We start from the raw sequence: 16,655 nt of genomic DNA, 5'->3' as shown, positions 1-16,655 counted from the left end.
CCAGACCCACTGATTTGCTCCCCATTGTTGGATACTCTCACCAGAAACCCCACTCTGCAAGGAGATGTGCTCAGTGAGGACCTGGAAGTCCTGAGCCCACCCTTTCCTATACCACCACCACAACCACACAGAACAGCCTCCCACAAGCCACTTGATGCTTTTTAATTAGAGCAGTTCACTTGGACATATGTTTTCCATGTTACATCGCTTGGTGTGGATACAACGAGGCCAGCAGATGCTAATACATATGACACACAGGCACACGCACACAGAGTTCCAGCACCCCTCAAAACAATGGGGTACATGGGAGGCCAACAGAGCTGTAAGCAGAGGGATGAAGATGATGGTGGGGGAAAGCTGGCCCAGGACAGCATTGGAGAACGTTGCTGTGCTGCATAATCTACTGAGTGTGCTGTGGGAGACTTAAAGGAAGCAGTGGTGGCAGTGGAGGTGATGATGGGCACACATCTAAGGATCCCTGGCACAGCTGGATCATGGCAGCTGGAGAGGGGAGAGAAGCATCAGAGATGGGTGGTGAGAAGGCAGCTTGGCTCCCAGTGTAGCCTTGGCTGGTGTAACCGTGTTCCCATCACCAGAGTACCGTGTAGAGGATGATGGAGGAAGGCGATCTCCCAGCAGCACTGGTAGATGTGTAGCATCTCATTCTCTTTGGTGGAGCAACCACAGTCCAAAATCACTGCTTCATCCCAGTCAGATGTTACAGGACTTGAGGTCTGGGAAGCAGTGCTGCTGACTCTGCCTGGCACACCATGGTTTTAGAGGACAGATCATAGAATCCCAGACTGGTTTGGGTTGGAAGGGACCTTAAAGCTCATCCAGTTCCAACCCCCTGCCATGGGCAGGGACCCCTTCCACCAGAGCAGCTTGCTCCAAGCCCCTGTGTCCAACCTGCCCTTGAACGCCAGGGATGGGGCAGCCACAGCTTCTCTGGGCACCCTGTGCCAGTGCCTCAGCACCCTCACAGGGAAGAGCTTCTGCCTAAGAGCTCAGCTCAGTCTCCCCTCTGGCAGGTTAAAGCCATTCCCCTTGGCCTATTGCTACAGTCTCTGATGAAGAGTCCCTCTCTGGCATCCAGAAGAGCTCAACAGAACAACACACCCCACAGTATGGACTTCCATGAAAGCACCCAAGCTCAGTCCAATACCTGGGACCAGGAGAGGTTTCCCACATCTACTGAGATCCACTCAGTGTCAGTGATGCCGGCACCAGATCTTGGTGGACAATTGTCAACCCTCCTGATGCCCCACACCCAAGCACATGTTCCTTTCAAGCCTGGCTTTGGAAAGGCACCCCAGGCTCTTTCCCCTACATCCCCACAGACACAGCATGGCTTCAGCATCCTCCCTCCTGTCAGGTCCCATCTCTGCTCCAAAGCAGGCTGGTCCATGCTGCATGGTGTTGGGTGGAAGATGGGACAACCATCTTTCAACATCTTCCAACCATCTTCTAAAGAGCGGATTAGCACAGCCAGGCAAAGATGGAGAAAAGCCCACCAAAATCAAGGGTCTGCCCTCACTGGGAGTGGTTCAGGTCCAGCTGAGAGCCATTTTACACAACACCACACACAAAAGCATAATAGAATCATAAACTGTTTCCATCCCCAATGGCCAAGTCCATGTTTGAATTACAGCTCAACACAGGCTTAGCCTCAAGTCTTCCAAGCACGGGGCCTTCAAAACCCCTATATCCATATTGAAGCTTGTAGTAAACATCCTCCCAGGGTTAATTTGTCTGGGCATAGGTGATAATTCATCTTCCAAGCTTCACTTCCAGCTGATTCCAGAAGCTGGGAATGATGTGCCTTATCCTCTGGTGATCATGGCTCTGGGGGAATCCCTGGGCGAGACATTGTCCTGCAGGTCGCCCTCAGCCCCGAGTCAGTGTCCAGATACCAGCACAAAATGCAGGATTTCATTTCTTTTTTTTTTTTCCTTTTTAATATCTTAAAAAATAAATAGAAGAAGAAACAACACTTTAAAATCTGTTCTTTAAATATCTCCAGCATTGCACAGACAGCACTTTAGCCTGTTCCATCAGTAGGTGGTTTATTCTGATTCCTAGTTAAAACGTTCCCCCCTGCTTTTTCTTCCTGTCCTTCATAACAGCACAACGTATTCACTTGTAACATCCAAATCCAAGCCCTGCAGTGTTCACTGGGCATCTTTCCAGCATGGTTTGGGGCTCATCGAGCCTGAAATGCCCAAAACCTCACCAAAAAGCTGTTAGCATCCCCATAGCTCTTTCTTACTTAAGAGAAAAACCAAACCAAACCACACGCACACACACACACACACACACACAGATAAAATCCTCTTTCAAGAGCATTTGTGATGCCAACCATTGGGTTCAGGCAAACCTCCTGCCCGAGTGACTTTGCTCGGTCACTGTCTGAGAGCAGTGGTGTCCCCTGGAAAGCTTTCAGGTGCAAGATGGTGTTGGGGAGCAGGGTGGAGAAGGAGGGAGGTCAGAGATAATCGTCTTCGCTGGAAGGGGAGGTGGGATTGGAGCCCTCAAGGTCAGAGTCCAGCGAGCTCCCTGATGGTGTCCGGCTCATCTTCCACATCTGGGAGGCAAAGGTTCTGCCCCAGCTGCATGGGTATCCCACGGGCCTCAGCTGGTGAATGAGCCGCATGGCCATGTGCCAGTGGCTTCTTGCAGTTCACTTGCTACCCTTCGCACTCCTCTGTTTGCTCATGGCTGTTAACATCTGGCTGATGTACGAGGTCAGGAGATCGTCCATCTTGTACCCCTGAGGAGGAGAGAGAAGATGTTACCTGCCTTTGTAGAGCACAGTTTAAAGTGTACGGTTTGTGCCTCCTGAACACATTGGCTCCCAGTTGTTGACTTTCAAGTTTTGGGTACATTTTGACCTGTTCAACAGTTCTCCTTGGGACTGTAGTGGTAGGACAAGGGGTGACGGGTTGAAACTTAAACAGGGGAAGTTTAGACTGGATATAAGGAAGAAGTTCTTTACTGTGAGGGTGCTGAGGCACTGGAATGGGTTGCCCAGGGAAGTTGTGAATGCTCCATCCCTGGCAGTGTTCAAGGCCAGGTTGGACAGAGCCTTGGGTGACATGGTCTAGTGTGAGGTGTCCCTGGCCATGGCAGGGGGTTGGAACTGGATGATCTTCAGGTCCTTTCCAACCCAAACCATTCTGTGATTCTATGAAAGGACACCATCACAAGGAACACAGTCCAAACAAAATCTGCAGTGTTGAGGTGGACGAACTCACTATTCCAGGATGCTATTGAGACTAAAGACAAAAGGAGCTTTGAATGGGGCCTCAGTTCTCAAATGGCCAACAAAATACTGAATGCCTCAGATTAATAACAATTAATCCAGCAGGAACTTTTATCCTTCGTGCTTTGGGTTTAATGTATAGATAACAAGGTGACAAGGTTTAGTGATGGACTTGGCAGTCCTGGGGTAATGTTGGATTTGATGGTCTTAAAGGTCTTTTCCAACCTGGTTGATCCTATGATTCTAAGGTTTTATTGCTGCTGTGACTGTTACTAGGGACAAGCTGGCAGAAGGATCTTGGAAAGCCAACACATTGGCTTTAATGTTCTTTTCAGTCTAGTGACAGAGAGCAGCACTTCATGCTCATGAGATGGCAACATCCAAGCACCTCAGGCTTGCTTGTAAGTAGGTGATGGACCAAGTGATAGCCCTGATCCATTGAGCAGAGCCAGGGGAAACCCAGCAGTAAGAAAAACACACTGTGGACTCTCCTAAGGGACAACTTTCAGCCCAGAATATCCCTGAGACACAATTTGCTGGAAGCATCCCATTTTGCCTGACAAAGTGAGGATTTGGTCTAATTGTGCCCAATAATCTTTAGCGCTCCTTACCAGGGAGGTCTCGCAGAGCAGCTTGCTTCCTCTCACCAGGTTGCCGATGGTTATATGGAAGTAGGTGTTGCCACTGCTCCAGTTGGAGATCTTGGTGAAGGGGTGAGTGATGAGAATATCCTGGTGGGAACAAGAAGACTGACACTCAACACATGAGAGCCTCAACTTCCATGAAAGGCTTTGGGGACCTTCCACCTCTTCCTTCACTTGCCATCAAAGCAGAGCAGGGATGTCTACTGTGATGAGATTGTACCACGGCCTCATTGGAGTGGCAGTGAGATGCAAGACTGGATCCTCCAGTGCTGGTGGAAGACTCCTGCACTACTATCACCTTGTGGCTGGTGGAAACAACCAGTAGGAGCTCATCTACTCCAGCTCCTGTCCTAATGTCTATGGAAGGATTAAGGAAGAAGTGCACCCTCTAGTTACACAGCCCGAAAAGTGAAGCTCTTGACCCATCTCCTGTTGAAAAAGGCTGGGCTGGCTCTCTATAACACTGAATTTTTGCCTCCAGAAACTTTTCTGGCTATCCAGCCTTTCTAACTAGGCTTAAGGAGAGCACTTGAATAACATGTGCTTTGGGATAACTCCGGTGAGGAGTTGGAAATGAGCTCAGGAACATCAGTTTTGCTTACCTTGGTTTTGGGATCAATGAGGCTGACTCCATGCTTATTGATGGCAATTAGAAGGATTTCTGGGTAATTTGGCTCTGTAGTTTGCTGTTGGGAATGAGATGAACTGGTTAGGGGATGTGTCATGCAAAATCTGACCTCTTCCTCTTTCTTCTCTCCCTGTCTTCTGCCAGTATTTGGTGGCCCATCAACTGTTACCCAGTTTATCCTTTAAAGATAAATGTAGAGCTCATTAAGGTATCAGTGATTTCAGGGCTGTCTAGTTAAGTATAGAGCTCCTAAACGCATGATAACGAGTGGGTGAGTTGCTGATAGCATCAAGTTCATTGCTCCCTTTGGTAGCATCTCAGCAGTGAGGTCACCTTGCCATCTGGCAAACCCCAGATGCCTCTGCCTCCAGTCTGCTTGGTGTTCTGCTCCTCCTCATGCCCACTCTGTGGACAACCAGACCAAGACTACACTGCTCTGCCCCCTTCTGATCTTTCCATTCAGTTTTGTTGCTGCTGTAAACCCTTCTCCCAGCCCTGTACCATGAGGAATTCCAGTCTGATTGATGAGACAGAGCACAGGGGATAGGGGCAGCTCCTGCTCTGTCACATCTTTCATGGCTACCAAGTCGCTTTTTGAGGAAAAAATCACAGGATGTATTTGGATTCCTTATTCCATCTAAGATGGACACAACAGAAAATGGGGCGCCCAAGTTCAAGTAACCGATGAGCAATTTCAGCAACTTCTTTCAAGCCAGGCTCACTGTGTGGTTACTGAGAAGAGGGAGTTGCAATAAGGTGTCCAGAGTACTTGGACAGACTTCTGGCCTCTACTGTCTTTGATGGGAGTCTGGTGCTGTAATGGGTTGTCTGGATTTGATTTGTGGTGGGTGCAGACAAGTCCCTTGGAAAATCACATTCCCCTTTGAAGAGCATGGCTCTTGACTCTTCAGCAGCACAGTATAGACCCAATGACAGATACGCTGAAGCTCTGCAGTGCCTCTGTGTAAAGAGGCAGGACAGCAATAAATGAGTGTATTGTACTGATGGAGAGTCTCACACTCTTTCCCTGCTTCATCAGGGTTGTCCCAGTCTGGTGCAGACACTGGGACAACCCTGCCTACCTGGAACCCCTCTGTGATATGGGGCTCCTGACCTTGGTTAAAAGCTGACAGAGAAAACCCTAAGCAGGGCAGGTACCTTCACTTCAAAGAATGCAGATCCAAACGTAGGCCACTTGAAGATAATCTTTAAGAAGGCAAGCTTGGCTTCTTCTCTTGATTTGCCTGCATGCTTATTGTAGTATGCCACGATGGACTGCAACAGAGAACACAACAGAGCTGGATGGTTCACACTACCTAGCACCAGGGGTGTTTGCAGGGAAGGAGCATCATTCCCACAAAGATGTTTGGTTCTAATCTCTGCTCCAATGAACACTTCACAGAAGTGATGGTTGGTCACTGGAGAGGAAATGGAACCAAGTCCTTCTTTCTTAGGTAAGTTGTGACTCCATTACAAGGGTTATAAGCTTTGATCCTCCAAGTTACGCAGCAGAGGAGACAAAGAGACCTTCAACCAGAGAAGCTGATAGCTCACTGGTTGGGCACATGGCTGAGGTCAGTTCCCAGGAAACAGAAAGGACTTATATGACTATTGGCAGTGAGACACTGTTATTTTATGGCTCTAGACCTGTCTGTACCCATGCCACAGTCCTCCCTGTGTAAAGCAGGAAGAAATACCCCTCTACTCAATAGTTTGCCTTAAACAACAGACATCTACATGAGACCATCTCCCAGCACGTGTCCATATGCATCCACCACCGCAGCCACATCCAGCACAAGGAAAACCCACTGCAAGGCACATGTGTATGAACACACATATATAATTCCTCCTGCTATTGATGTTGAGGAGGCTGAAGCTCTACTAAGGCTCAAGAGGGACCATGGGTCACCTTAATCTGATAGCCCCACTTCAATGTTGAACGTCAGACAAGTCACCCAAGAGACTGTGCTTGACTCAAGCTGCTGTTTTACCCTTTTCCAGTCATCTGGAGAGAGCTGCCGGATGAGGTCCTGAGGCACCAGCTCCTTCAGGAGCTTGGGGATGCTGGGGAAATAGGACTTGTCATCCTCAAACTTCACCCGGTAGATGAGAGCTCCCAGCTGCAGGACCTCTTCCCGTGTGCACTTGTGGTAGCCACGCAGGTACTTTGGTAGCTCCTGCATGGAGGAAGGAATGATTCAGGAATAGAGGGAATGACCATGGACCTTCACTCTCAGATGTTAAATGAAGTGTGTGGGGGCATCCAGCCCCTGGTTAAGAGGTTGAGGCCTGGGAACACTCACAGCAGTTGTGCTGAGTGTGGTGGTAAGGCAGCTGCTCAACTGAGACCATACTAGACATTAAAGATCCTCTCTGGTCTAAACCAGTCTCCTGTTAGGTGAAACAGGCAGGTCCCCATGTTAGCTGTCAGGTGTGTGAAACTACAGCATTGTTCACCCTCCCTCATCCTAGGAAATCCACCCCCAGTAATGGCCACTTGGAACTTTAGAATGAGTTTTTCAAGTGTCCAAAAATGTGACCAACTGAAGCACTAAGGGATACAGTCACATTGGAATAACCACTTTATCCAGGCAAGAATACAGGGATTGTAACTGTGTGAGAGAGCTTTGGGACATAGAGATGTCTCTCCCATCACAGAAGAAACAAGAACACTAGAACTGCAACTTCTTACCTGACTACTGGGACCATCACAGCTCATCTCCATGAATGGAGGTGGCTGAAAACCCTCAGGATGCTTCTGAAGGCTGCATGGAGACCTCATAGCAGCCTTCCAGTATCTGAAGGGGGGTTATAGGGATGCTGGGGATGGACTGTTCATTAGGGACTGTAGTGATAGCACAAGGGGTAACGGGTTCAAACTTAAACAGGGGAAGTTTAGATTGGATATAAGGAGGAAATTCTTTCCTGTTAGGGTGGTGAGGCACTGGAATGGGTTGCCCAGGGAGGCTGTGAATGCTCAATCCCTGGCAGTGTTCAAAGCCAGGTTGGATGAAGCCTTGGGTGACATGGTTTAATGCTAGGTGTCCCTCCCTGCCCATGGCAGGGGGGTTGAAACTAGATGATCAGGTCCTTTCCAACCCTAACTGTTCTATGATTCTATGAATTCAGCCTCCTTGCTAAGGCTGGACATGGTCTCTACTGTTCCTTGATACCCACCCAAGAGAGCTGGCCCAAATCCCAGCTGAGCTCAATGCCCTGAAGTGCATGAAGACTGCTCCTTGCCATGCAACTCAACAGTGCTCTTTGTAGGCTTCTATTTAAGGCAAGAGTTCTTCCTATTTAACACAAGACTTCATCCATCTGCAGATGGAAAGGGTCTTCATGACCCATTCCTAACTCCTCCCAGGTCTCCACTCCTACTGCAGGCTCCCCAGTACCTGGTAATAGTGGAAGATTGAATCTGCCATTGAGTCCTTTCCAGGCGTTGTGTTGGTCCACAGCTTCTTCATGAAGAACACTTGATAGGTGAGAGAAGGCACTATACCTGCGCAAGGGGAGCAGCGAGCAGGTATGTAAGAGCAATGATATGAATACTAGCTATCAGTTAGTGTCCCTACAAGCCACTGGTGCCCATGTGCCATCACAACCTGCAAGCACACTTGCAGGGCCAAATGGGCTCTGACCTTGCAGACAAAACCACACCTTTCCCTTGCAAAGCTTTAATAGAATGGAAAGAGTGTCTGGATGCATTTACATGACTGTGCTTCAATGATAATGCTCATGTCTAATGCAGGACAGAGGAACTGCACCCTGGAGGCACCTTTGTCTTGCAGCCACTGATATATGCAGCCACCTCCATTGTGGATGTGGGCAGTGAGGTGAGATGAATCCCACCACTGAAACCACTGCAAACCTGCAGATGCTCCTCAGAGGGACAAGGTCTATGGAGCAGAGCTCTCACTGCTCCTGGGCAGATCATCTCCCAGTGATGTCCCCAGGGCTATGCAGACAGCACACCAACCACACAGCGTGGTCAACCTTGTCTGCAAGGGCTGGAGGGCTCTAGGAGGGTTGTGTGTGACCCACAATGGAGAACAAGCACTGTTACCATCCTTTGCTGGTCTTGCTTTCTTTATCCAGTCTGTCAGGTGTCTCACAAAGTCAAAGAAGAAATCTCCCTCGGGCACACTGATGACCTGGGGGACACAGCACAGGGTTACAAAGGCTGAGCACATAGCAAGAGGCCAAAGGAAAGGTTGGCCATTGCCCCATCTCCTGTAGTTGTTGCTCACTGCTTTGTCCTGGTTACGCTGATGTCTTATAAGCTGCTGACTTGAGAAAGCCACTGCCAGCACCTTGCTGCAGGCTCTGCCTCTAATTGCTCCCATTACTCTTGATTGTAGTTTCCCTTTTCACTGGAGCAATTCATTTCCCTTCATGATGACTACCTCCATACATTTCTCCCAGTTGTATGGAGCAGCTCTAAGCCACGTATTTTTCTTATTTAATCCTTTCTTAAAAACCCAACTCAGCAACAGACTGGAAGAGTTTTGCCTGTCTGGGTTTTAAGCCCTTTGGGATGATTCATAGGACCATAAAATCACAGAATCCCAGACTGGTTTGGGTTGGAAGGGACCTTAAACTCATCCAGCTCCAAACCCTGCCACGGGCAGGGACCCCTTCCACTAGAGCAGCTTGCTCCAAGCCCCTGTGTCCAACCTGGCCTTGAACACTGCTAGGGATGGGGCAGCCACAGCTTCTCTGGGCACCCTGTGCCAGCGCCTCAGCACCCTCACAGGGAAGAGCTTCTGCCTAAGAGCTCATCTCAATCTCCCCTCTAACAGGTTAAAGCCATTCCCCCCTATTTACCCACTAGCACACGGGTCTCCCTGAGTGCTTTAGGTGGGTCACTCACCTTGTCGGAGATCTTGACGAAGAGGCTGAAGCCTTCAGAGGACTTCAGGAGCAGCCTGTTGGAGATGTTCTGGCAGAAGTCCTTGGCTTTCGTGCTGGACTCTACTTCAAATGCCTACAAAGAAAGGAAGATCCTCACCCCTGCTACCTCCAGGTTAATTTCCACTTTATGCTGCCTTTGAGGAACTCCAGGCTCAGATGCACAAATGGGTTTAGATACACACCACCATGAAAGCATTGACATTGATTGTGACTGAACAAGGGAAGAGCTGTTTGCAGAAGCTCAACCATGCTATTGCTGTACTGTTGTGCTCTGTGATGCTCTATCTATACCCTGTGCTGGCTTATTCAGGGCTCCCCAGGCAATGTAAGAGGTTACTCTGATCCAACAGTTGGGTCTCAGAGCTGTCAGAGCTATTTGAGGGGACAGAGAGACCAAGATACCTCCAGGCTGATTTGTCCCAGTTGTCTCTTCACTGATGATAATGAAGTCATATGCCTGGTTTAGACCAAATACCTCACTTCTACATGGCTGGACAGGAGATAGCTAAAGGACTGATCACCTACATGCAGGTCCCAGTCCTGGTTTTGCCTTTATTGCTGTGCTCAGCATTTACGTCACCTCAGTTTTGCTTTGCCCATGCAAACTGATGCAGTTTGCATGAGTTTAAGGAATTTAAGCTTCTGACCACCCCATGCACAACTGTGTTAGCCTAAAACACCAAACCACCAGGACCTGTACACCACATCCCATGAGAGACCACCTTGGAGATCAGTGCTGCTGCTGTTCAGCAGCACCTTAGTGCAGATACTTATTGTACTGGAATGATGCTACTCTGATAGTCCACCTGGGTGACTGCCATGGTCAAAAGGATCACAGCAAACCCATCCAAGTGCAGCAGTCCCCTTCTTCTGGCTCTCATACAGATGCATGTCTATAAAGCAGTGTCATGTTTGTTGCTGATAATCTAAAAAAGAATACTCAAATCTCAGCAGTTTAACTCTCCATTACAGGTAAACAAGGAGAAGAATCATCCCTTTCCTTCCACAGGTGTGCACTGTTTTATAAAGAAACCAACTTGGAAATACAAGAATTTAGTTGTGCCCAAAGGCATGAGGGGGAAAGGAGATTCAAGCCCCGCATCAGTAGCATGAAACAGCAGTATCTGGCAAGGACATACTTGTCTACCGTGGCATCAATAGAACTAGCTGCCTTATTAGCATGTAGGATGCTTAATGAGAGGTTCCTGAGGGCAGGTATGATTTCTGTGTCATCTCAGGTTAGAAGGTTTCATTTCAGTCACCTGCTTGCCAGTGCTGCCATAGTCTGCTCAGTCCCCAGGGAGCCCCATCATTGTACTCTGTTGGGTATGTAGTTGGGTGGACAATATCTGTGGGCTAGGCTGCAGATAACTGATACCCAAGGTCTGTGAACCACCCACTTTCCTTCCTTCTGGGGTCATACTATAAAGCCTCAAGTGAACCCCAGCACATCACCCAGGTCTTGAAACACATGAATTGCAGTAAATCAAATCCCTGAGCTGGTCAGGGTAGATAAGGGTGGGTTTTCCTTTCACTGCTCCATCCAGAGTCTTCTGGAAAGGTCGAATGTTTCTGAATCAGGACCAATATTAACCTCTTGTGAGATTTTACTGAGAAAATTGACAGCCATCCTGTCAGAAACTGAGAATTCCCTTCTCCCCCATTTACCTCATCGGTGTCATCAGGGAAATAAACCTTGTGGAAAATTTGGGTGGTTTTGTGTTGAATGGCTTCCACTTCTACCAGGTGGGGTGGGTACTTCCTGGATCCATTCCTGCAAAACAGAGGTGGTGAGTGCCACAGCATCACAGCAAGAAGCCTTGGTTTAAACCTTCCATTTTAATGCATATTCTTTTTCTGAGCAACTTCAGCGACTTCCTTACTAGTAGCTTATTTTCTCTGCTAAAAGAAGAAAGAAAAACTAATGGGGAATGTGAATTTGCTGGTTGTAGGTGACTGAAGTGAATCTGGACAAAGTCATCTTCAGTTCTGCATCAAAAGGAGCATGACCAGCAGGTCAAAGGAGGTGATCCTGCCCCTCTGCTCTGCTCTTGTGAGTCCCCACTTGCAGCACTGTGTGCAGTTCTGGTGTCCTCAACATAAGAAGGACATGGAACTGTTGGAACAAGTCCAGAGGAGGCCACGAGGATGATCAGGGGCTGGAGCACCTCCTGTATGGAGACAGGCTGAGGAAGTTGGGGCTGTTGAGCCTGGAGAAGAGAAGCTGCGTGGAGACCTCAGAGCAGCTTCCAGTGTCTGAAGGGGGCTACAAGGATGCTGGGGAGGGACTCTTCGTTAGGGACTGTAGTGACAGGGCAAGGGGTAACGGGTTAAAACTGAAACAGGGGAAGTTTAGATTGGATATAAGGAGGAAGTTCTTTCCTGTGAGGGTGCTGAGGCACTGGAATGGGTTGCCCAGGGAAGCTGTGAATGCCCCATCCCTGTCAGTGTTCAAGGCCAGGTTGGACAGAGCCTTGGGTGCCATGGTCCAACCACAGCAGGGGGGCTGGAACTGGATGATCTTACAGTCCTTTCCAACCCAAACCACTCTGTGATTCTATGATTCTATTTTCTCTCACACAGTTATCCTCCATACAATGTTCCTTTTGTTCTTGGTTGAACATGAAGTCTGTGAGCTTTCATTGTCCCCACAGCCACCAACATATCTCCTACTTCATTTTCTTATGCATATTTGGATGCTGTAGCATCCCCATGGCTAGAAGGTCTTTTGGTGACGTACCTCAGGGCTTTCTGCAGTCTCTGGATGCAGTCTGCTGCCAAGGGGTGATGTTTCCTGGACTGCAGGAACCTCTGGACATGGGGCAGGAGGATGTTACTCGGAGGGAAAAGGCCTGTACACAACCACAACAGCTCCCAGCCTTTCTCTTCACTGTACCTGCATGAGAAGAAACCCAGGAGGAAAGAAGTTGAGATCTGCTTTGCCCAACACGCAGGAGGGTATTTGGGCCAAGGGGGATGAACAGCTCTTACTTGATGTGGTTATCCGTGAGCTGCTTGAGGGTCTGGCAGTAGATTTCATCCTTCAGGGGTTCAGCTTTCAAGGCACCTTCAAATATTTGATCTGTCAGCTCATTAACAGAGCGGGTCCTTTTGGATGGGTAGTCACCCATGTACTTCAGCACTGGTAGGAGGAGTCAAGGGTCAGCTAACTGGGATGTTGGGGAAGCCCTGCTACTGGTGATGGTAATAAAGATATCCTACACATGATTCCAGAAGTGGCTGCAATTTCATGGAGGCTAAAGGCTCTAAATTGCTTTGGGAGATGCGCAGCAGACTCTTTCCCTTTCTCAAGTATCAGGTTGAAGGAATTGTTTTGGGGTCAGGATATGTAGACCTAAGAAAGCTGCATGTGATGATGGGCTACCTGATCACACACACAGGTATCAACTGTGAAAGACCAGATTTTAGCCAGTCGTACACCACTGGAGCTGCAGTAACATAAGCCAAATGATAGAATCATAGAACCAACTAGATTGGAAAAGACCTTTAAGATCATCAAGTCCAACCTTTACCCCAGGGCTGCCAAGTCCACCAAACCTTGGTGATGACCTTCACCATCATGCCGTAGTGCAACTATTCCACATAGGAAGAGGCCACAGTTTTCTGAATTAGCATATACAACACAGTAAGAAGAAAAGGATAAAACTGCAAATGTCCCCTTAATTTTTTGCCAGTTCTTTTAATTCCTCCTCCTGTTATTACCTGATAGTAAGAGGAACCCAGTAGTAGCAGCAATAGTGTAATAATAATCACTAACAGGGTTATACCAACAGAACTGTTCAAACCATGAAGTTCAGCTCCTAGAGCAAAGCCTCACCAAAACATAAAGGTTACTTCAACAGATTGGGTCTATGTCTGCACCCAGCTCATCTCTCCCATACTGTGTAATTCTGCCTAGTAAGGGATATTCAGGCATTAAACCCTGTCCCAGAGGCCATGTGGACTGCTTTGCATCCACTCTGTTTAGACTATAGCCTTCCAAAGTAGATGCATTTTGGAGAGAAACACCTGAAACAGGCCAGAACAGAGCCGGCGGGTTAACCACTAAGTGTGCACCAGGAGGACTCAATAACTTGTTCCCTGCCCCTTATTTATTAAGATACCCCTCAGATCTCAAGGATGCTTAAGGGATCAAATCCATCTCCAAGCCTGTGACATGGTCCCCAAGCCCTTAAGAGGGACCACAAACTTTCCCATGGGCTCTGCTTGGGGCCCTAAAGAGCCTGCTTAGCCCATTCCCTGTCAAACCTGATACTCAAGGGCTTCCCTGGGTGATGGAAGGATATCAATGAAGGCCATGCAGGCTTCTTGGGAGAGCTCCTCACTGCCCAGGATCTTCTTCAGCAGTGGCTGTTTGATGGGCTCACGGGTGTAACACCACAGCTTGTCCTTCCCACGGCTCTTGGTGATCATCACCCGGCTCAGGGTGTGCTTGGGAGGGGGTCTGATGGCAAAGGCAAAGCAAGAGGAACATTGGAGAGGTTACAGGGATAAAAGGGACAGCTTGTGGCCAACGTTTCACCTAGAAAGGTTGGTTATAACACTCTAATGAGCTCTTACACCTAATGGGACTTCAAGGTTTGCATCCACACTGGTAACGGCTACAGCCTTCCACAGTAGATGTATTTTGGAGAGACACAGCTAAGCAAGTATCCAGCTCCATTCTGTCCAAAGAGAACTATTTGTACTTTACTAGGGCTCCGAAAAGTCCCTTAAGGACCATACCCACCTACTGACAACAAAACAACCTTCCCTACCACAAGAAAGATGATGGCAATGGATGCTCAGGGCAGTAACACCGGAAAAACCCTGCCTAGTGGAACAAGCCTACCAGAACAAAGACATCCCAGAGGATCTGGGCTGCCTGTTTGGATTTCCAGCCCATCTGAACAGAAGGGGGAGTTTTGGGATCAGTCTGCTCAGCTGCATTCAGCAGCGGTGTGCATTTAAACCTTTGCAGCGGAGATGGAAATGCCCGCGTTTAATTCAACTGCTGCTTGTTTAGTCTGAGGCTGTGTATGGGATCATAGGAGAGGAATAACAGACCATTAAGCACAGCTTCCCACATATTAAATTTCACTCTGTTATACATGTGTGAAGCCAATCTGAAGAAATCCCTTGTAAAACCTTGTCTGTGGAAAACTACAGCTCAAATGCCATGACCTAAACTGGAGGTTTCAGTTGTACAAAGCCACATAAGGGGATATTCAGGGTCTTTGCCAGTAGCCAAAACCATCCTGATTCCCAAACTACCTGGGGATGGATTCCTATTCCTATGATTTTGGGAGATGGATTACAAAATCACCTAAAATAATCATAGGAGAATTCCTCCAAGGTGTATGGCTTTACTCTCTCTTCACTGTCTGAAATCGCCAGCTGAGAGGTCCTGATAACATCTTGGCGTTGGTCAGGGGTCATCGTGACCAGTGCCTGTGGGATGAAAAGGTCTGTCACCCAGTATATTTGATGTAAGATATCTCTGATGTATTCAGAGAGAGGAAGTAGATACAAAATGTTAAGAAGAACAGAGAGTGAATAAGAAGAACCCATTAATAGTAAGAACTGTGCAATTGTCATTTCTTTGTGCCATTCTCAGTTATTAATGCAAGGAATAACAGAAGTTTCCATAGTGTGGATCATTTCCTAATGAAGATAATGTGCTTTAGATCCTACATTCATGTAGGATTTTCCAATCCCAAATACACCTTCAAGTAATCAGCTGGAAGGTTCTAGCGTGATTCATGGATATTCCAAGTCATAAGCTCGTGGTGTTCAAAGCGACAAGAACTGAGGAAAGGCTGAGATCAGTTCTGCCATGGATGCCTTCTCTCCACTCTCAGCTACTTTGGTTTCCACCTTATCATCGTGAGACCCTGGACAGATCTAAGCTCTACAGGAAGGCTTTGACCTCTTTGGGCTTTGTATGAAGTGGTGCCATTCTAAGACAGCTTACCACGATCTCCAGTGGAGGCATGGTGACTGTGGGCAAGACGTAGACTGAATCAGTTGGGAAATCTCCTCTCTGCTTGGTCCTTTCATTGAACCCATTGGCCCATCCTGAGTTCATCACTTGTTCCCCTGTGTCCTGGTCCAGAACTATGAGGTCTCCTTTGAGGAAGCTGAGGAAGCCAGATTCTTCTCCCACTGCAAGGGAAAACCCAACCATTAGTTTGATTGTATTTTCCCTAATCCCTTGGGAATAATTAATCTATCTTTATTTTTACTACTGTGTCATTTACTCACCAGGGTTTGGGTTATCTTGGAGAGTTACCACATACTTGGATCTTTTCCTTAGCCCTTCAAGGAACGTCACCACCAGGTCCCGGATATCCTCGGAGTTGTTGGAGGTGAAAGTGTATTCATCACCTTTAATAGTGGCCAAGGTGAAACTCTGCCCTTGCAGCTTTCCTCCTCTGGGATACGTTTTTATAGGAGACATAAGAAACCAAAAAGCAACAGCATCAAGAGGCAAAGCCTGGGATATGATTGGTCTATGGGGAAATTACCAGTTAAGTCTATTCCTCCTTACCTGCTGCTCGACACAGCCGTGATCTCTGGGAAAGAGAGCTCCAAGAGAACCTGCTCCTGTTCATCCACAAAGTAGACCCCTGTCCAGTTGACAGCTACAATCACATCGTTTTTAGGCAGGCTTGGCCCTGGATTAGAGGCAAGACACAAAATCAGTTCATGAAGTGTTTTAGGATATAGCAAATCTGCATTTCAAAGGAGGATGGAATCATCAGAAAACTCTGTTATTTCTGTAAGAGAAATAGACTCATAGCTGGAGTCATTGCTAATCAGGATGCAAAAAAGACCATTATGTCTTCTTGTCTGTGGAGTCCCTATCTCCCCTTCCTTTCGCTATGGAGCATCCTGTGCTTTGTGGATGTGCTCTACTGACCCACCTGAGAATTTGAAGGCTTCATAGAATCGAGAAAACAGCAAAGGCCACTTGAAACGTGCAAAATCCACCACCTCTTCCTTGACTTTCTTGGGGTCTGCCCTCTTCTGAGTATAAATTCCCTATAGAAAAAGCAAACCACAACCAACATGAAGCAAAAAATCCAGTTATACCTAGGATGAGAGCAAACTGAACCAATTCATGTCACCAGAAGATCTTGGAATTGATATTGATTGAGGTCTCAGTGTGGCTAAGGGCCAATCAAAGTCCTGCAAGAGCAAA

At 47.8% G+C, this 16,655-nt stretch overlaps 1 protein-coding gene across 6 annotated transcripts in view; it reads right to left on the bottom strand.

Moving 5' to 3' along the window:
- Positions 1-2,208: 2,208 nt before the first annotated feature.
- The window catches only part of MYO7A (myosin VIIA), a 104,402-nt gene continuing 89,955 nt past the window's right edge, over positions 2,209-16,655 (bottom strand). For all 6 annotated transcript variants that reach the window (XM_057408517.1, XM_057408520.1, XM_057408519.1 and 3 more), the window contains 17 exons: positions 16,378-16,495; positions 16,002-16,128; positions 15,716-15,885; positions 15,426-15,616; positions 14,778-14,902; positions 13,759-13,916; positions 12,443-12,596; positions 12,192-12,347; positions 11,120-11,225; positions 9,411-9,524; positions 8,604-8,691; positions 7,933-8,039; positions 6,526-6,711; positions 5,693-5,809; positions 4,509-4,592; positions 3,874-3,993; positions 2,209-2,770 (listed from right to left, as the gene is read on the bottom strand). In XM_057408517.1, the coding sequence (XP_057264500.1) occupies positions 2,681-2,770; positions 3,874-3,993; positions 4,509-4,592; positions 5,693-5,809; positions 6,526-6,711; positions 7,933-8,039; positions 8,604-8,691; positions 9,411-9,524; positions 11,120-11,225; positions 12,192-12,347; positions 12,443-12,596; positions 13,759-13,916; positions 14,778-14,902; positions 15,426-15,616; positions 15,716-15,885; positions 16,002-16,128; positions 16,378-16,495 (2,211 nt within the window). In that variant the 3' untranslated portion in view covers positions 2,209-2,680. The remainder of the gene's footprint in view (positions 2,771-3,873; positions 3,994-4,508; positions 4,593-5,692; positions 5,810-6,525; positions 6,712-7,932; positions 8,040-8,603; positions 8,692-9,410; positions 9,525-11,119; positions 11,226-12,191; positions 12,348-12,442; positions 12,597-13,758; positions 13,917-14,777; positions 14,903-15,425; positions 15,617-15,715; positions 15,886-16,001; positions 16,129-16,377; positions 16,496-16,655) is intronic.

This window comes from Pezoporus wallicus, unplaced genomic scaffold (assembly GCF_028554395.1).
Source record: "Pezoporus wallicus isolate ANWC-B61680 ecotype Strahan unplaced genomic scaffold, APGP_CSIRO_Pwel_v1 contig_7461, whole genome shotgun sequence".
NCBI lineage: Eukaryota > Metazoa > Chordata > Aves > Psittaciformes > Psittacidae > Pezoporus > Pezoporus wallicus.
Note: the sequence above shows the minus strand (reverse complement) of the source record. Positions and strands in the feature narration are given on the sequence as shown.